The sequence below is a fragment of the Heptranchias perlo genome, chromosome 2 (genome assembly GCF_035084215.1).
Source record: "Heptranchias perlo isolate sHepPer1 chromosome 2, sHepPer1.hap1, whole genome shotgun sequence".
In the NCBI taxonomy this organism is placed as follows: Eukaryota; Metazoa; Chordata; class Chondrichthyes; order Hexanchiformes; family Hexanchidae; genus Heptranchias; species Heptranchias perlo.
This window is the reverse complement of record NC_090326.1, coordinates 133720734-133740710: the sequence shown is the minus strand read 5'-3', so window position 1 is coordinate 133740710 and position 19977 is coordinate 133720734. Positions and strand designations below refer to the sequence as shown.

The following is a 19977-nucleotide window of genomic DNA, read 5'->3' as shown; positions in this document are numbered from 1 at the left end:
TCCGGCACTAGAACAGAGAGTGGAGAGCACTGAAGATGGGGGGAGCCGGGAGGGAGAGAGGGGGCGATCAGGGGTGGGAGAGGGTGATCGGGGGGGAGAGGGAGATCGGGGGGTAGAGGGGGAGATCAGAGGGAGGACATCGGACTTCGGAGCAGGGGGGTGCAGGTGTCATCAGTGGAAAGGTAGGTTTATTTCGTTTTTTAATTTTGTGCAATGGTTTTTTATTTAATTTATTTTGTTTATTTTTGCCTGATCCGGCCCTTCACGTCTGGTTTCACCAGGCGTGAATTGAAAGCTGTGGGAAAGCCGCCCAGGTAAGTTTAAAATCGTTTTAACTATCTACTATGTCAGAAATAAATTACCTGAAGTACCTCAATGGTTGGGGCCGGCTTCCTCACCCGCTCGGGATTTTCCCCATTTTCGCAGCCCCCAACGCACCCGCAATTTGATTTGAAAATCGAGGCCTATGACTCTATTCCTCATCTGACCATAGGAATCCTATCTGTGAAATGTAATGTCAAGATTAAATAATAAACTCATTTTTTTTCCTTCATTACCTTCAGGATCAGGAAAGAATTTCACTAAGTTTTTCTTCTTGCAAGTATACCCTGTGGTGCTACTTTTATGACAGGTCGCCCAGGCGGGGAAGTAAATTAGGAGAGGTCCATGATAATGGCCTAGAAATTAAACGGCCTCCTAAGCCTCCAATATGGTGGGCAGGAAACACATGCTCATCACGAGCCGGAAGTATACCACCCGCCATATTGGTAAAAATCAGCGTGCAATGCCCACCCCTGAAAAGGATGTAAAGCCCTTTGCATATGTAATTAAGGGATCTGGCAACTGTTTGAGGCCCCCACAGCAAGCTTGGTATGCCCTGAGGTAGCCACGTCGATGCACTCAGGAAAACCAGGTCTACTTAAAGAGACCACCTGTTAGGTTACAACCAGCAAGGCAAGTTTTTAAGGTTTGCACAAAAATGGGCTCTTCCGAATTTCTATGCCAATACGTTGTCTGATGGATTGGGTTGATCAGACTGATCCACACTTTTGCTGTTCTAGCTCTCAGCAGGCATTTAACACTTTATGTTGCTTGCTGTCTTAGGAAGCTGGAGAAATGGTTCGCTCCTTTGTTGGTGGTCTGGAATTAATTGTTAATCTGCTAAAATCTGACAACATAGAAGTTCTGGCCAGCGTTTGTGCCGCTTTAGCCAAAATAGCCATGGATGAAGAAAACTTAGCAGTTATAACGGATCATGGAGTTGTTCCAATGTTGTCAAGTTTAACATATACAGTAAGTAACCTTGGCATAACATTTATTATACAGAAATACAGAGACGATTTATTATGCTAAATATTAAATAGTAAAACTAGTGGTTAGAATGTGAAATCCTCTGCCAAGACTTGTTTAAGCAGTGATCATTTTTTAAAAGGGAATTAGATAGCTGCTTGAAAGGGTGAATATTAAAGGAGATAGGAAGAGAGCAAGAGAGTGGGATTAGACTAGATTTGTTTAAGCAGTGATCATTTTTTAAAAGGGAATTAGATAGCTGCTTGAAAGGGTGAATATTAAAGGAGATAGGAAGAGAGCAAGAGAGTGGGATTAGACTAGATAGCTCATATGGTGAAAAAACCAGCACAGACTTGATGGGCTATATGGTCAGTTTATGAGTTGTAGTATCCTATGATTCTAGTTTCAATTTACTTTAAATCACAGTTTGAAATTTCAATGGATTGTATTTATTGTTTCCTAAATTCCTGTTTCAAAATATGTTTGTGAACATCTAAAATCAATTTTGGAAATAATGAATTATATTCATAGGTACATAAGATCTCAACATTTTTGTAGAACAGGATAAGGCCAATCAGTCCAATAAGCCAGTCCATTTTGCTCGACCTCAACTGCAGCTACCCAACTTGCTATATTGCTCATTCCCTTCTCTCTGCAGAAGCACATGTAAGCTGCTTTATACTTATGTACTGCCACATTAGTATGTGAGGTCATGCGCAGCTGGCAGTAACCCCAACATAAACTTTCAAAATTTTCTAAAGCTGGTGGCCTGGATGACCAGTTTTTTACTGGGTCAGGAGCTGGTGGCACTAATATGATAGTGCAGCAATATAAAATCAGTTTTAGCTGCTTCTTGAACTAATTTATATTATTTACTTCAATGACCTTCCCATATAACTTGTTTCACAGATCTTTGTAAGAAAAGTTCTGCTTAACTTGCCATCTTACACCTAACTATCTAACCTTTAACTTGTGTTCCTTGGCGATTTCACCGCCCCCATCCCCCCACCTCTCCGGACCACCATTTCCCACTTCAACACTCCCTTTCAAGAAAGAAATGTCTTCTTTTATGTAATGCCATTGAAAGCTTTGATTGGGTTGCTTCCAAGGAAGCATCCAACATTATGGTTAGTCAGGCATTCACATATCTGCACCTTCCAGAATGCTATCAACCATGTCTGCAGGCATTATTGCTCCTATGATTGTGGGAACTGTCTTATCAGTGGAGAGCCAATTATAGAACTGTGTCATCTGCTGCAAGGACATCTGCAGCTACCATGCACCATAAAGCATCTTTCTTTGGGCGAGGAGCATTCTGCATGCACCAATTCTCTGACAAAGCAAGGTCTGGCCAAATTTGCCTGAAGATGCAGGTGTGAGGGTAGGGGTGGCTGAGCATGGAGCACCCCTCGTGTACCCAGAGCTACCTGACATTGAGGTTGACAAACCTACTGGGGTTTTTTGAGGATGCAACTGGTAGAATAGATAAGGGAGAACCAGTGGATGTGGTGTATTTGGATTTTCAGAAGGCCTTTGATAAAGTCCCACATAAGAAGTTAGTGTGCAAAAGTAAAGCACATAGGATTGGGGATAATATATTGGCATGGATTGAAAATTGGTTCACAGACAGGAAACAGAGAGTAGGAATAAATGGGTCTTTTTCGGGGTGGCGGGTATTGCAGGAATCAGTGCTTGGGCCCCAGTTGTTCACAATATATATCAATGATTTGGATGAGGGAACCAAATGTAATATTTCCAAGTTTGCTGACAACACAAAACTAGGTGGGATTGTGAGTTGTGAGGATGCAAAGAGGCTTCAAGACGATTTAGACAATTTGAGTGAGTGGGCAAATACTTGGCAGATGCAGTATAACGTGGATAAATGTGAAGTTATCCACTTCAGAAGGAAATACAGAAATTATTTTAATGTTGATAGATTGGGAAATGTTGATGTATAAAGGGATCTGGGAGTCCTTGTACACCAGTCACTGAAAGCAAACATGTAGGTGCAGCAAGCAGTTAGGAAGGCAAATGTAATGATGGTCTTCATTGCAAGAGGATTTGGGCCTTGGTGAGACCACACCTGGAGTATTGTGTGCAGTTTTGGTCTCCTTACCTAGGAAAGGATATTATTTGCCATAGAGGGAGTGCAACGAAGGTTCACCAGACTGATTCCTGGGATGGCAGGACTGTCGTATGAGTAGAGATCCCTGGGTATGTCCTGTCCCAACCGGCAGGACAAACCGACCAGAGGTGGCGGTACAGTGATATACAGTTAGGAGGGAGTGGCCCTGGGAGTCCTCAACATTGACTCCGGACCCCATGAAATCTCATTGGCAAGAGGTCAAACATGGGCAAGGAAACCTCCTGCTGATTACCACCTACCGTCCTCCCTCAGCTGATGAATCAGTCCTCCTCCATGTTGAGTACCACCTGGAGGAAGCACTGAGGGTAGCAAGGGCACAGAATGTACTCTGAGTGGGGGACTTCAATGTCCATCACCAAGAGTGGCTCGGTAGCACCACTACTGACCGAGCTGGCCGAGTTCTGAAGGACATAGCTGCGAGACTGGGCCTGCGACAGGTGGTGAGCGAACCAACACGAGGGAAAAACCTACTTGACCTCGTCCTCACCAATCCACCTGTCGCAGATGCATCTGTCCATGACAGTATTGGTAGCAGTGACCACCACACAGTCCTTGTGGAGATGAAGTCCCGTCTTCGCACTGAGGACTCCATCCAACGTGTTGTGTGGCACTACCACCGTGCTAAATGGGATAGATTCAGAACAGATCTAGCAGTTCAAAACTGGGCTTCCATGAGGTGCTATGGGCTATCAGCAGCAGTGGAATTGTATTCCAGCACAATCTGTAACCTCATGGCCCGGCATATTCCTCACTCTACCATTACCAACACGTCAGGGGATCAACCCTGGTTCAATGAGGAGTGTGGAAGAGCATGCCAGGAGCAGCACCAGGTGTACCTAAAAATGAGGTGCCAACCTGGTGAAGCTACAACTCAGGACTACATGCATGCTAAACAGCGGAAGCAACATGCTATAGACAGAGCTAAGCAATTCCACAACCAACAGATCAGATCAAAGCTCTGCAGTCCTGCCATATCCATTCGTGAATGGTGGTGGACAATTAGACAACTAACGGGAGGAGGAGGCTCTGTAAACATCCCCATCCTCAATGGTGGCAGAGTCCCACATGTGAGTGCAAAAGACAAGGCTGAAGCGTTTGCAACCATCTTCAGCCAGAAGTGCCGAGTAGATGATCCATCTCAGCCTCCTCCCGATATCCCCACCATCACAGAAGCCAGTCTTCAGCCAATTCGATTCACTCCACATGATATCAAGAAACGGCTGAATGCATTGGATACAGCAAAGGCTATGGGCCCCGACAACGTCCCGGCTGTAGTGCTGAAGACCTGTGCTCCAGAACCAGCCGCACCTCTAGCCAAGCTGTTCCAGTACAGCTACAACACTGGCATCTACCCGACAATGTGGAAAATTGCCCAGGTATGTCCTGTCCACAAAAAGCAGGACAAATCCAATCTGGCCAATTACCGCCCCATCTGTCTGCTCTCAATCATCAGCAAAGTGATGGAAGGTGTCGTCGACAGTGCTATGAAGTGGCACTTACTCACCAATAACCTCCTCACTGATGCTCAGTTTGGGTTCCGCCAGGACCACTCGGCTCCAGACCTCATTACAGCCTTGGTCCAAACATGGACGAAAGAGCTGAATTCTAGAGGTGAGGTGAGAGTGACTGCCCATAACAACAAGGCAGTATTTGACCGAGTGTGGCACCAAGGAGACCTAGTAAAATTGAAGTCAATGGGAATCAGGAGGAAAACTCTCCAGTGGCTGGAGTCATACCTAGCACAAAGGAAGATGGTAGTGGTTGTTGGAGGCCAATCATCTCGGCCTCAGGACATTGCTGCAGGAGTTCCTCAGGGCAGTGTCCTCGGCCCAACCATCTTCAGCTGCTTCATCAATGACCTTCCCTCCATCATAAGATCAGAAATGGGGATGTTCGCTGATGATTGCACAGTGTTCAGTTCCATTTGCAACACCTCAGATAATGAAGCTGACCTTGCCTGCATGCAGCAAGACCTGGACAACATCAAGGCTTGGGCTGATAAGTGGCAAGTAACATTTGCGCCAGACAAGTGCCAGACAATGACTATCTCCAACAAGAGAGAGTCTAACCACCTCCCCTTGACATTCAATGGCATTACCATCACCGAATCTCCCACCATCAACATCCTGGGGGTCACCATTGACCAGAAACTTAACAGGACCAGCCATATAAATACTGTGGCTACAAGAGCAGGTCAGAGGCTGGTTATTCTGCGGTGAGTGACTCACCTCCTGACTCCCCAAAGCCTTTCCACCATCTACAAGGCACAAGTCAGGAGTGTGATGGAATACTCTCCACTTGCCTGGATGAGTGCAGCTGCAACAACTTTCAAGAAGCTCGACAACATTCAGGACAAAGCAACCCGCTTGATTGGCACCCCATCCACCATCCTAAACATTCACTCCCTTCACCACCGGTGCACTGTGGCTGCATTGTGTACCATCCACAGGATGCACTGCAGCAACTCGCCAAGGCTTCTTCGACAGCCCCCGAGCTCTACCACCTAGAAGGACAAGGGCAGCAGGCACATGGGAACAACACCACCTGCACGTTCCCCTCCAAGTCACACACCATCCCGACTTTGAAATATGTCGCCGTTCCTTCATCGTCGCTGGGTCAAAATCCTGGAACTCCCTTCCTAACAGCACTGTGGGAGAACCTTCACCACATGGACTGCAGCGGTTCAAGAAGGTGGCTCACCACCACCTTCTCAAGGGCAATTAGGGATGGGCAATAAATGCTGGCCTCACCAGCGACGCCCACATCCCATGAACGAAAAAAAAAGATTGGGTCAACTTGGCCTGTATTCACTGGAGTTTAGAAGAATGAGAGTGGATCTCATTGAAACGTATAAAATTCTTACAGGGCTCGACAGACTGGATGCAGGGAGGATGTTTGCACTGGCTGGGGGGGGTCCAGAATGAGGGGCCACAGTCTCAAATACGGGGTAGGACATTTAGGACCGAGATGAGGATAAATTTCTTTACTCAGAGGGTGGTGTACCTGTGGAATTCTCTACCGTAAAAGGCTGTGGAGGCCAAGTCACTGAATATTTTTAAGAAGGAGATAGATAGATTTCTAGACACAGAAGGCATCAAGGGGTACGGGGAGAGAGCGGGAATATAGTATTGAGATAGAGGATCAGCCATGATCATATTGAATGGCAGAGCAGGTTCGAAGGGCCGAATGGCCTACTCCTGCTCCTATTTTCTATGTTTCTATCTGTCAATTCCCATTTTTCCCCAAACACCTCAGATGGAGGGATTCATGCTGGGAAACCCATTGGTGCCAGTAATGTTGCTGGGGGCAAGAACAAAATTGAACAATTGGCACAAAGGTCCATGAAAACCTAAATGCCAGCAGCATTTTTAAAAGATATTCACATAAGCTGTCAAAAGAACTACTGAAATATTACAGATCCAATGTAGTTACTTGTATCCTTTAAATCAGCGACTGTCACAGCAAATTACCTAGCAAAACTGGACGTCCATTTTGCAGGATATCCTTAACAAATTAAGTCCTGCACATTCAAATGTAAAGAAATAATATATTTAATTTAAGCATAACATTTACTATCCCCAGTGATGAATATGACATGCTTGTTTTGCCCTGCCTACAGAGAGATGATAAGCTTCGCCAGCATTTAGCAGATGCCGTTGCTTGCTGTTGCAAGTGGGGTAACAACAGGGTTGCCTTTGGAGAAACTGGGGCTGTGGCCCCACTGGTCCATTACCTGAAATCAAAAAATCCTCTAGTCCATCGTGCTACAGCAGAAGCCCTACACCAGCTTTCATTTGATCCCAAAAACTGCATTACTATGCATGAGAATGGTGTGGTTAAGGTAAGTTTTACAATTCCCAAAAGTTACAAGTGAATATTTATTTTTTAATGTACTGTACTGTATTTTTATTGGTATGTTTTGCATTTTTCCATGCCGACTCCCTGGTATATGGAAAATCTTAATAACTGCACATAGAAAAACTTAGTTTTAATGTATCAACTAGGGAACATATTCTAAAAGCATAGATGGTCTAGGCCTGATTTTCTGAAGCTCATCCAACAGCCTCTCTAGCATTGAGGGGCCAGAATTGTGTTGTGTTGAATTTTCTGAAATGCAGAGAATTACATAAAAATTACAACACAGAAATAGGCCGTTCAACCCAACCAGTCTGTGTTGGTGTTTATCCTCCATATGGAAAAGTATGGGCTAATAAGTTAAAATCAACATGGATTTGTTAAAGGATTGAGTTCAAGTAAGATTGAAGTAACGGAGAGGGTTGATGAGGGTAGTGCGGTTGATGTTGTGCATATGGACTTTCTAAAGGCATTTGATAAAGTACCACATAATAGACTTGTTAGTAAAATTAAAGCCCATGGGATTAAAGGGATAGTGGCAGTGTGGATACAAAATTGACTAGGGGACAGAAAGCAGAGAGTGGTGGTGAACGATTGTTTTTCAGACTGGAGGGAAGTATACACTGGTGTTCCCCAGTGGTCAGTATTAGGATCACTGCTCTTTTTGTTATTTATATTAATGACCTGGACTTGGGTATGGAGGGTATCATTTCAAAGTTTGCAAATGACATGAAACTTGGAAGTATATAAACAGTCTGGAGGATAGTAACAGATTTCAGGAGGACATCGACAGACTTGTGAAATGGGCAGTCACATGGCAGATGAACTTTAATGCAGAGAAGTGTGAAGTGATACATTTTGGTAGGAAGAATCAGGAGAGGCAAGATAAACTAAATGGTACAATTTTAATGGGGGTGCAGGAACAGAGAGACCTCTAGATGTACATGCACAAATCTTTGAAGATGGCAGGATAAGTTGAAAAGGCTGTTAAAAAGGCACATGGGATCGTGAGCTTTATTAATAGAGGCATAGAGTACAAAAGCAAAGAAGTTATGCTAAACCTTTACAAAACACTGCTAAGGCTTCAGCTGGAGTATTGTGTTCCATTCTGGACACCACACTTTAGGAAGAATGTCAAGGCCCTAGAGAGGGTGCAGAAGAGATTTACTAGAATGTTACCAGGGATGAGGGACTTCAGTTATGTGGAGAAGCTGGGGTTGTTCTCCTCGCACAGTCCTTGTGGAGACGAAGTCCTATCTTCACACTGTGGACACCATTCAATGTGTTGTTTGGCACTACCACCGTGTTAAATGGGATAGATTAAGAACAGATCTAGCAGTTCAAAACTGGTCTTCCATGAGGTGCTGTGGGCCATCAGCAGCAGCGGAATTGTATTCCAGCACAATCTGTAACCTCATGGCCCGGCATATTCCTCACTCTACCATTACCAACAAGCCAGGCGATCAACCGTGGTTCAATCAGGAGTGTAGAACAGCATGCCAGGGGCAGCACCAGGCGTAACTAACAATGAGGTGCCAACCTGCTGAAGCTACAACACAGGACTACATGCATGCTAAACAGCAGAAGCAACATGCTACAAACAGAACCAAGCGATTCCACAACCAACGGATCAGATCAAAGCTCTGCAGTCTTGCCGCATCCAGTCGTGAATGGTGGTGGACAATTAAGCAACTAATGGGAGGACGAGGCTCCGTGAACATCCCCATCCTCAATGATGGCAGAGTCCAGCACGTGAGTGCAAAAGATAAGGCTGAAGCGTTTGCAACCATCTTCAGCCAGAAGTGCCGAGTAGATGATCCATCTCGGCCTCCTCCCGATATCCCCACCATCACAGAAGCCAGTCTTCAGCCAATTTGATTCACTCCATGTGATATCAAGAAACGGCTAAGTGCACTGGATACAACAAAGGCCATGGGCCCCGACAACATCCCGGCTGTAGTGCTGAAGACTTGTGCTCCAGAACTAGCCGCGCCTCTAGCCAAACTGTTCCAGTACATCTACAACATTGGTATCTACCCAACAATGTTGAAAATTGCCCAGGTATGTCCTGTCCACAAAAAGCAGGACAAATCCAATCCGGCCAATTACCGCCCCATCTGTCTGCTCTCAATCATCAGCAAAGTGATGGAAGGTGTCATCGACAGTGGTATCAAGCTGCACTTACTCACCAACCTGCTCACCGATGCTCAGTTTGGGTTCCACCAGGACCACTCGGCTCCAGACCTCATTACAGCCTTAGTCCAAACATGGACAAAAGAGCTGAATTCCAGAGGTGAGGTGAGAGTGACTGCCCATAACAACAAGGCAGCATTTGACCGAATGTGGAACCAAGTGGCCCTAGTAAAATTGAAGTCAATGGGAATCAGGGGGAAAACTCTCCAGTAGCTGGAGTCATACCTGGGAAGATGGTAGTGGTTATTGAAGGCCAATCATCTCAGCCTCAGGACATTGCTGCAGGAGTTCCTCAGGGCAGTGTCCTAGGCCCAACCATCTTCAGCTGCTTCATCAATGACCTTCCCTCCGTTATAAGGTCAGAAATGGGAATGTTCGCTGATGATTGCACAGTTCCATTTGCAACCCCTCATATAATGAAGCTGTCCGTCCCCGAGTGCAGCAAGACTTGGACAAGATCCAGGCTTGGGCTGATAAGTGGCAAGTAAGATTTGTGCCAGACAAGTGCCAGACAATGACCATCTCCAACAAGAGAGAGTCTAACCACCTCCCCTTGACATTCAATGGCATTACCATCGCTGAATCCCCCACCATCAACAACCTGGGGGTCACCATTGACCAGAAACTTAACTGGACAAGCCACATAAATACTGTGGCTACAAGAGCAGGTCAGAGGCTGAGTATTCTGCAGCGAGTGACTCCCCAAAGCCTTTCCACCATCTACAAGGCACAAGTCAGGAGTGTGATGGAATACTCTCCACTTGCCTGGATGAGTACAGCTCCAACAATACTCAAGAAGCTCAACACCATCCAGGACAAAGCAGCCCACTTGATTGGCACCCCATCCACCACCCTGAACATTCACTCCCTTCACCACCGGCGCACTGTGGCTGCAGTGTGTACTATCCACAGGATGCACTGCAGCAACTTGCCAAGGCTTCTTCAACAGCACCTCCGAAACCTAGAAGGACAAGGACAGCAGGCACATGGGAATAACACCACCTGCACGTTCCCCTCCAAGCCACACACCATCCCGACTTGGAAATATATCGTCGTTCCTTCATCGTCGCTGGGTCAAAATCCTGAAACTCCCGACCTAACAGCACTGTGGGAGAACCTTCACCACATGGACTGCAGCGGTTCAAGAAGGCGGCTCACCACCACCTTCTCAAGGTCAATTAGGGATGGGCAATAAATGCTGGCCTTGCCAGCGGCGCCCACATCCCATGAACGAATTTTTAAAGAAGCATCGATAAGTTTAAGGGGAAATTTGATAGAGCTGTTCAAAATCATGAAGGGTTTTGACAGAGTAAATAAAGAGAAACTATTTCCAGTGCAGAAGGGCTGGTAACCAGAGGACACAAATTTAAGGTGATCGGCAAAAGAGCCAGAGGCGACATGAGGAAACATTTTTTTACGCGGCAAGTTGTAATGATTTGGAATGCACTGCCTGAAAGGATGGTGGAAGCAGATTCACTAGTAACTTTCAAAAGGGAATTAGATAAATACTTAAAGGGAAAAATTTACAGAGCTATGGGGAAAGAGTAGGGGAATAGGACTAATTGGATACCTCTTTCAAAGAGCCAGCACAGGCACGATGGGCCGAATTGCCTCTTCCTGTGCTGTACCTACTATGATACTATGAGCAGTAATCTTAAACCAAAATGTATGCCCTGTTCCCATATCCCTTTGTTCCCTTTCCTTCAATCACCTGTGTAATCTATTCTTAAATTATGACGTGGCTGGAATTTCCTTGGAGCTGCTTCTGCGCTGCCGCTGTAACTGCTGGAAATGTGATGGAGACTCTCTTTATGCAAGTAAATGGGTTTTCTGCCGCACGTCTGGCGAAGTTACTGCAATAGAGGGGGCAGCCCCAAGCAAATTGCAGGCATGGTCTCTACTTCAGTCACAAGTCTCACAACCCTCTGCGTAAAAGTAAAGTTTCTCCTGCTCTCTGTCCTCAATCTCTTCCATTTAATTGTATGTCTGTGTTTTGAGTGCGAGTTGGAGGCTGTGCTATAGGCATGCACAAGCCTCATTTCAATAGAATAATTATGGAAGTAAAGTCTCATACTGAACTTCCTGACTTTGAGCAAAGGTCTACCCATATAAAAATGAGCTTATCGAGGATCTTGGGGCTTAGCCTGCTCAAGTAGGTTAATGTTCCACAATCGTTATGAAAAATGTTTTTATTTGCTATTTTCTGGCACCAATAAAGTTGTTCATGGAAATGACTTACACAACCTGTGTGTGCTGCTTACCAGGGTGGCATACAGGGAGCCAGGCAAGTCATTACTCCATTGCTGCAGATGCATAATACTCCATTTTAAAGCAGGATCAGCGACATAGGAATCCCTGAGCACTCTTGCACAACCAGTGATTATGCAGAACTTGTGTCCCACAACTGCTGCCCCCTCCTCGCCCATGTTCCACTAAATCAGTGTATAGGTCATCTGTGGTGAGTGTGTTTGGAATGAAGTGGTAATGATGTTGGGTGCATTGCAGGCCGCGGGCTGCAGCATGATCCTGCCTCTGGGTCTCCTTCTGAAGAATCAGCAAAAAAAAAGAAAATATCTTAAAAGTTCATATGATTGATAGCAGGTGCTGCCTGCGGTGGCGCACCACAGGTGGTGTGTGGGACGTGCTGAAGGTATTTATTATAAAAATAAGACTATGGGATAGATTTTGACTTTGTGCTATAATGCTATAGTGCAAAATGGATGATACTGAATCAGCAGCCCGTTTTACATCTCTTCCAATTATTATTTCCATTGACTTCAATGAAAGTAAAAATCAGGAGAGATGTAAAATGGACGGCTGATTCGCTATCACCCGGTTTATACAATTGCACAAAGTCAAAATCTACGCCTGGGATACCAGTAGATACACAGACTGCAGCGGTTCAAGAAGGCGGCTCACCACCACCTTCTCAAGGGCAATTAGGGATGGGCAATAAATGCTGGCCTCGCCAGCGACGCCCACATCCCATGAACGAATAAAAATAAATACAGGCTCCGCATTTAACTTGGCATAACCAATACTCTGTAAGGCCTTGCAGCCTATAATATCAACATTTGCCTCTTCAAATACTGTTAGTGTACAGCTCTGGGTTTGTTTCTGTTCACCAGTTCCTCTTCTCTTTAATGGTGTATTCCACAATCCAGCACTGCCAGTGGGGAGGAGAATTTACAGGCATCTTGGGAAATCACAGGCGCCCAGCCATGATTTTGCCTCTATTAATTTTAACGGATGGAAAATAAAAGGCTGCGAGCACAAGATTTCCTGAAATGTACTCCCAGCCGGGAATGCAGATCGCAGAATTACTCCTTTAATGCCATGAAAAAATACAGAGGTTAGAGCAGAGAGTTCATGCAATAGTCTTGTACACAAGCAAGGTATGTTTAGTACTATTATGGCTGCTGTAATGCTATTTGAATGAGCTTACGGTTTTGCCCTAAGCGAAATTGGGGCATCACTTCCAGTATTGAATCCTACCCCATGATTAAGCTATTCATCCCTATTTTCATGACCTGTATAATGACCTATCATCCCAAGCTAACACTGCCTACCCTTGCACATCTCTTCAGATAATACAACTTCTTTTGAACTTCCTGTCACAAATAGCATTGTTACTGTAAATGAAAGCCTGATATTTTAGCTTAGGAAAACTTTTTTAATAACTTTTTTAGTGGTTCTTTTTATGACCATTAGCACTAAAAATGTTGTGCCAAAACATTTATTTGATTGTTTAAAGGTCCAATCTCTAAGAAATGGCTTTTGATAAAGTGGGGTAGGGGGTGGGAAGAGTGGGATTGGATGGGACTAAGAAAGGCCAACAGAAATTAAAAGACAAAAAGCAAAATAAAGAGCATATTGGCAGCACTTTGCTACAATGAAAGGAAAGTTTACTTCGGGGTATTGCAGTTTTAAGTAGAATATCAGTAAGCAGCACTGTAATTCACCACCTCAGCTGCTTCGTTGCCAATGGTTGCGCATGACAAAAATTCTGGAACTTCGTGCTGGGATTTGTGTTTTTTCTTGGATAGAAATTATCTGTTTTATACCAAATGCTGTTTTGTTGGTGAACAAATATCTATTATGTAGTTTTAGCAATATTCCAGGTCACAACTTCAGTCACTACCTTATTTTTAAAGCTTTTTTGCCTTCAGCTATCCTGAATATTGGTCAGTACCAATACTAACTCACAAAATCCAGAACCACCACTGACAGAATTGATACAGTCTCAAAAGATTAAGTATGTCAGCTACATTCCTGAAGTTAGCAGTAAATGGGGTTGACACTCAGAAAATAGAGGAGCAATAACTATTGTATTGTGTATGTGTAATCACTGAGCTCTGATTGATGCCAGATAAACGTTTATTGATGCAGAAGTTAAACAAACTCCCCAAAAATAAAAAAGGGGTTTTGAGAGCTGCCAAAGAAAGGATGCAGACAAGTGGAGTTGACAAAATCTGTTTTGTTTTTTCTAGCTGGTTCTGATTGAGAAAAAAAATCACAGTTGATTTTCTTCCCAAAGGAATTAAAACATTTTTTTTTAAATTCCAAAATTTAGTCCGAATAGGTTCTTAGGACTGGCAGATTTTATCCTGGAGAACAGTTACTATGTGCTTTCACCTTCATTTAAAATAAATAGAAAAAAGGCAAAAGCACGTAATTGTGTTATGATTTCTGGACTGGTTGAGAGAATATGTTGCTCGGAGAGGAAATATGCACAAACTTTGCTTAAACATAGTTATAGTAACATGATCAATACAATTAATACAATTCTAAAGGGGGTGCAGGAACAGAGAGACCTGGGGGTATATGTGCACAGGTCATTGAAGGTGGCAGGGCAGGCTGAGAAAGCAGTTAAAAAAGCATACGGGATTCTGGGCTTTATAAATAGAGGCATAGAGTTCAAAAGCAAGGAGGTTGTGATGAACCTTTATAAAACACTGGTTCAGCCACAACTGGAGTATTGTGTTCAGTTCTGGGCACCACACTTTAGGAAGGATGTGAAGGCCTTGGAGAGGGTGCAGAAAAAATTTACTAGAATGGTTCCAGGGATGAGGGACTTCAATTACGTGGATAGACTGGAGAAGCTGGGGTTGTTCTCCTTAGAGCAGAGAAGGTTGAGAGGAGATTTGATAGAGGTGTTCAAAATCATGATGGGTCTAGACAGAGTAGATAGAGAGAAACTGTTCCCATTGGCGGAAGGGTCAAGAAGCAGAGGACACAGATTTAAGATGATTGGCAAAAGAACCAAAGATGACATGAGGAAAATCTTTTTTATGCAACGAGTGGTTATGATCTGGAATGCACTGCCTGAAAGGGTGGTGGAGGCAGATTCAATCGTGGCTTTCAAAAGGGAATTGGATAAGTACTTGGGAGAAAAAAATTTGCAGGGCTGCGGGGAAAGGGCGGGGGAGGGGGACTAGCTGGATTGCTCTTGCAGAGAGCCGACAGACTCGACGGGCCGAATGGCCTCTTTCTGTGCTATAACTATTCTACGATTCTATGATTCTATGAAATCATTAATTTAATATTATATTGGCATCCATTTTCCTGTCTGTCTCCATTTGTAAAGTGCCTCTGGATGTTTATTACATTAAACCACTATATAAATGCAAGTTTTTGACACTAACCAAAAAATAAACTATATTTTATATGACACAACAAATTTGTTTTCAGCGATAACTTAGAGTAGCTTTACACTACAACTGCAGCATCAATGTGAAGCAATTTCACTTTGCACTGACATTATAGTTATATTGCTGATGCAGCCTAAATCCAGTATCAGGTATTGACCTGACATCAGAGCAAAATAGCGTGAGATTCACTGAAATGCAACCTCTCTGCTTAATTCTGCAGTCAGGGCATGTCTAGATTTAAACTACCCTTAGCACAGATGCAAAGTAGTTTGTGTTTCACACCAGTGCTAAACTTGTAGTGTAAATGCATCCGATTATAGAGTCATAGAGTCATAGAGTCATACAGCACGGATAGAGGCCCTTCGGCCCATCGTGTCCGCGCCGGCCATCAGCCCTGTCTACTCTAATCCCATATTCCAGCATTTGGTCCGTAGCCTTGTATGCTATGGCATTTCAAGTGCTCATCCAAATGCTTCTTGAATGTTGTGAGGGTTCCTGCCTCCACAACCCTTTCAGGCAGTGAGTTCCAGACTCCAACCACCCTCTGGGTGAAAAAGTTCTTTCTCAAATCCCCTCTAAACCTCCCGCCTTTTACCTTGAATCTATGCCCCCTTGTTATAGAACCCTCAACGAAGGGAAAAAGCTCCTTAGTATCCATCCTATCTGTGCCCCTCATAATTTTGTACACCTCAATCATGTCCCCCCTCAGCCTCCTCTGCTCCAAAATTATGTTAAGCATTTTTCATGAAGGATAGCCAAAACATCCATGATGCATTCCCTGCTGAAGACAGTTTTCAACAGGTTTATTTTACACTTATTTCTATAATAAATTTTGCAGCAATTTCATTGTTACGTTATTGTGCAGTAGAGTTCCCAGTTACTTATAGCTTGCAAGGGGCTCAATTACCTCACATTTAAACGAGAAACCCTCTTCTCATATGGATGCTTTATCCAATTAGCCTATTTTCTTCAGTTTATATATTTTTGTTTACTTTAACAACAACAACTTGCATTTATATAGTGCCTTTAACATAGTAAAACATCCCAAGGCGCTTCACAGGAGCGATTATCAAACAAAATTTGACACTGAGCCACATAAGGCGATATTAGGACAGGTGACCAAAAGCATGGTCAAAGATGTAGGTTTTAAGCAACATCCTAAAGGAGGAGAGAGAGGTAGAGAGGCTGAGAGGTTCAGGTAGGGAATTCCAGAGCTTAGGGCCTAGGCAGCTGAAGGCACGGTCGCCAATGGTGGAGCGATTAAAATTGAGGATGCGCAAGAGGCCAGAATTGTAGGAGCACAGAGATCTCAGAGGGTTGTAAGGCTGGAGGAGGTTACAGAGATAGGGAGTGGCGAGGCCATGGAGGAATTTGAAAACAAGGATGAGAATTTTAAAATCGAGGCGTTCTTGGACCGGGAGCCAATATAGGTCAGCGAGCACAGGGGTGATGGGTGAACGGGACTTGGTGCGAGTTAGGTTACGGGCAGCAGAGTTTTGGATGAGCTCAAGTTTACAGAGGGTGGAAGATGGGAGGCCGGCCAGGAGAGCATTAGAATAGTCAAGTTTAGAGGTAACAAAAGCATGGATGAGGGTTTCAGCAGCAGATGAGCTGAAGCAGAAGCGGAGACGGGCGATGTTACGGAAGTGGAAGTAGGCATTCTTGGTGATGGAGCAGATATGTGGTCAGAAGCAATTCTCAGGGTCAAATAGGATGCCAAGGTTGCAAGCAGTCTGATTCAGCCTCAGACAGTGTCCAGGGAGAGGGATGGAGTCGGTGGCTAGGGAACGGTGTTTGTGGCGGCGGGTAGCGAAGACAATTGCTTCAGTCTTCCCAATACTTAATTGGAGAAAATTTTTCCTCATCCAGTACTGGATGTTGGACAAGCAGCATGACAAATCGGAGACAGTGGAGACATCGAGGGATGTAGTGGTGAGCTAGAGCTGGGTGTCGTCAGCATACATGTGGAACCTGACATTGTGTTTTTGGATGATGTCACCGAGGGGCAGCATGTAGATGAGAAATAGGAGGGGGCCAAAGATAGATCCTTAGGGGACTCCAGAGGTAGTGATGCGGGAGCAGGAAGAGAAGCCTTTGCATTTGATTCTCTGGCTATGACTGGATAGTTAAGAATGGAACCAGGCAAGCGCAGTCCCGCCCAGCTGGATGATGGAGAAGAGGCGTTGGAAGAGGATGATGTGGTCAATCAAGTCAAAGGCTACAGACAGGTCAAGAAGGATGAGGAGGGATAGTTTACTGTGGTCACAGTCACACAGGATGTCATTTGTGACTTTGACAAGGGCCACTTCAGTACTGTGGCAGGGGTACAAACCTGATTGGAGGAATTCAAACATGGAGTTGCGGGGAAGGTGGGCATGGATTTGGGAGGCAAAAACACATTCAAGGACTTTGGAGAGGAAAGGGAGGTGGGTGATGGGGCGGTAGTTTGCAAAGACAGAGGGGTCAAGGGTGGGTTTTTTGAGGAGGGCTATGATGATGGCAGATTTGAAGGGGAGGGGGACAGTACCTGAGGAGAGGGAACCGTTAACAATATCAGCTAACATGGGGGCCAGGAAGGGAAGTTGGTGGTTAACAGTTTAGTGGGAAGAGAGTCAAGGGAGTAGGAAGTGGGTCTCATGATCAAGATGAGCTCCATTTAGGAGTGAAATCAGGAAAAACTTTTTCACACAATGGCTAGTGTAAATCTGGATCTCACACTCCCAGAAGTCTATGGATGCTAGGTCAATTGAAATGTTCAAGACTGAGATCGATAGATTTTTGTTAGCTAAGGATATCAAGGGATATGGAGCAAATGCGGGTAAATGGGGATGAGGTGCATCTGAGCAATGATCTAATTGAATGGAGGAACATGCTTCAGGGGCTGAGTGGCCTGCTCCTGTTCCTATGCTCCTATGTTTATGACCTTGCTTCCATAGATCACTTGGAATGCAGATCAGGTTTTAGAATTATTCATTTATATAATTTTACGTTTTGGAGGTGCTTTCAGAAGCATTATGCTTGGATAGAAAGATAATGATGAAGATAGATACATTATGATATATTACCTGTACCTAAAACCCACTAATGGTTAAAACAGATTGAATTCCTCTCACCCTAATCTCTTGAGGAATGGACAAATATATGATGATGAATCTGTTGTGACCAATTGTGTTTCTGTCAAATATTTCTCATAGCACTTTAAAGCAAATGGTATTTTTGGAAATTTATGTAGAATTAAAAATAAATTGTAGATTTTTTTTTGTGTAAGTAATGCCTATGCTGAAAAATGGGAAGTCTCAGTTGATGAGTATGATGTTCAGAAAAAATTAGACCATTGCATGGTATAGTGGATTTTTTTTGTTTGTGTGTTCATTATCTGAAATATACATCGGTAAGATCAACATATCATAACAGGCACTGGGTGCTAAATTGGGCTGTGTAGTGCCCGTTGTTTTGGCACTACATGGCCTCTCTCGCATCCAAGATGACATCTTGGATGCGCACGCACGTTTCCAATGTGAAGTACGCCGGATGCCATCTTGGTATAGGAATTAGCACAAGTGCAGATAATAAACACTGGAATCATGTAAAATAGGGAGAAAATGGCTTCAATCAGTGTGCAACGTTGATTTAAAGTGATAGACACCATTTTGGGACTTAATGTTCAACTCAACACACAGTCTTAACACCGACCATCTGAAAGTGTCTTAGAGTGTCTGGAGGACCCCCACCAGCGCTATTTAAAGGGACCATGCAGGATTTACAGGTTAGTGGCTGGATTATTGCTTCTGGCTGCCGAGACATTTGTAACTCTTTTTAGGGGTCTCCTCGACTTGAATACTTGGACGCGGGGAGATAGCCTAACATTTAGAGACAGGACATGCGGGAGTGAAGTTAGGAAATGCTTCTACATGCAAAAGGTGGGAGAAATTTGGAAAACTCTTCTGCAGATAGCAGTTGATGCTAGCTCACTTGTGAATGTTAAATCTGAGATTGATAGATTTCTGTGAACTAAGAGTATTAAGGGATATGGGGCTAAGGTGGATATATGGAATTAGGTCACAGGTCCGCCATGATCTCATTGAATGGCGGAACAGGCTCGAGGGGCTAAGTGACACTGCCACTTGCTGCCTCCTGATATAAGATCATAAGACCATAAGAGATAGAAGCAGGAGTAGGCCATTCGGCCCCTCGAGCCTGCTCCACCATTCAATGAGATCATGGCTGATCTGATTTTTACCTCAACTCCACTTTCCTGCCATTTCCCCGTATCCTTTGACACCCTTGCTAATCAAAAATTTGTCTAACTCAGCCTTGAATGTATTCAATGACTCAGCCTCCACAGCTTTTTGGGGTAAAGAATTCCAAAGAATCACAACCCTCTGGGAGAAGAAATTCCTCCTCATTTCCATCTTAAACGGGCGACCCCTTATTCTGAGACTATTCCCCCTAGTTTTAGATTCCCCCATGAGGGGTAACGTCCTCTCAGCATCTACCCTATCAAGTCCCCTCAGAATCTTGTATGTTTCAATAAGATCCCCTCTCATTCTTCTAAACTCCAATGAGTATAGACCCAACCTGTTCAATCTTTCCTCATAAGACAACCCTTCCATACCTGGAATCAACCTAGTGAACCTTCTCTGAACTGCCTCCAATGCAAGTATGTCCTTCCTTAAATAAGGCACCAGAACTGTACGCAGTACTCCAGGTGTGGTCTCACCAGCATCCCGTACAGTTGTAGCATGACTTCCCTGCTTTTATACTCCATCTTCCTAGAAATAAAGGCCAATATTCCGTTTGCCTTCTGGATTACCTGCTGCACCTGTATGTGACTTTTTGTGT

The 19977-nt window shown here is 44.3% G+C and overlaps 1 protein-coding gene across 3 annotated transcripts in view; it reads left to right on the top strand.

The window, feature by feature from the left end:
* odad2 (outer dynein arm docking complex subunit 2) overlaps positions 1 to 19977 on the top strand; it is a 347977-nt gene that overhangs the window by 289775 nt on the left and 38225 nt on the right. For 2 of the 3 annotated variants that reach the window (XM_068007170.1, XM_068007169.1), the window contains exons 18-19: positions 1105 to 1293; positions 7056 to 7277. The exons of the other annotated variant lie outside the window; for it this stretch is intronic. In XM_068007170.1, coding sequence (XP_067863271.1) covers positions 1105 to 1293; positions 7056 to 7277 — 411 coding nt within the window. The remainder of the gene's footprint in view (positions 1 to 1104; positions 1294 to 7055; positions 7278 to 19977) is intronic. 3 annotated transcript variants of the gene reach the window in all.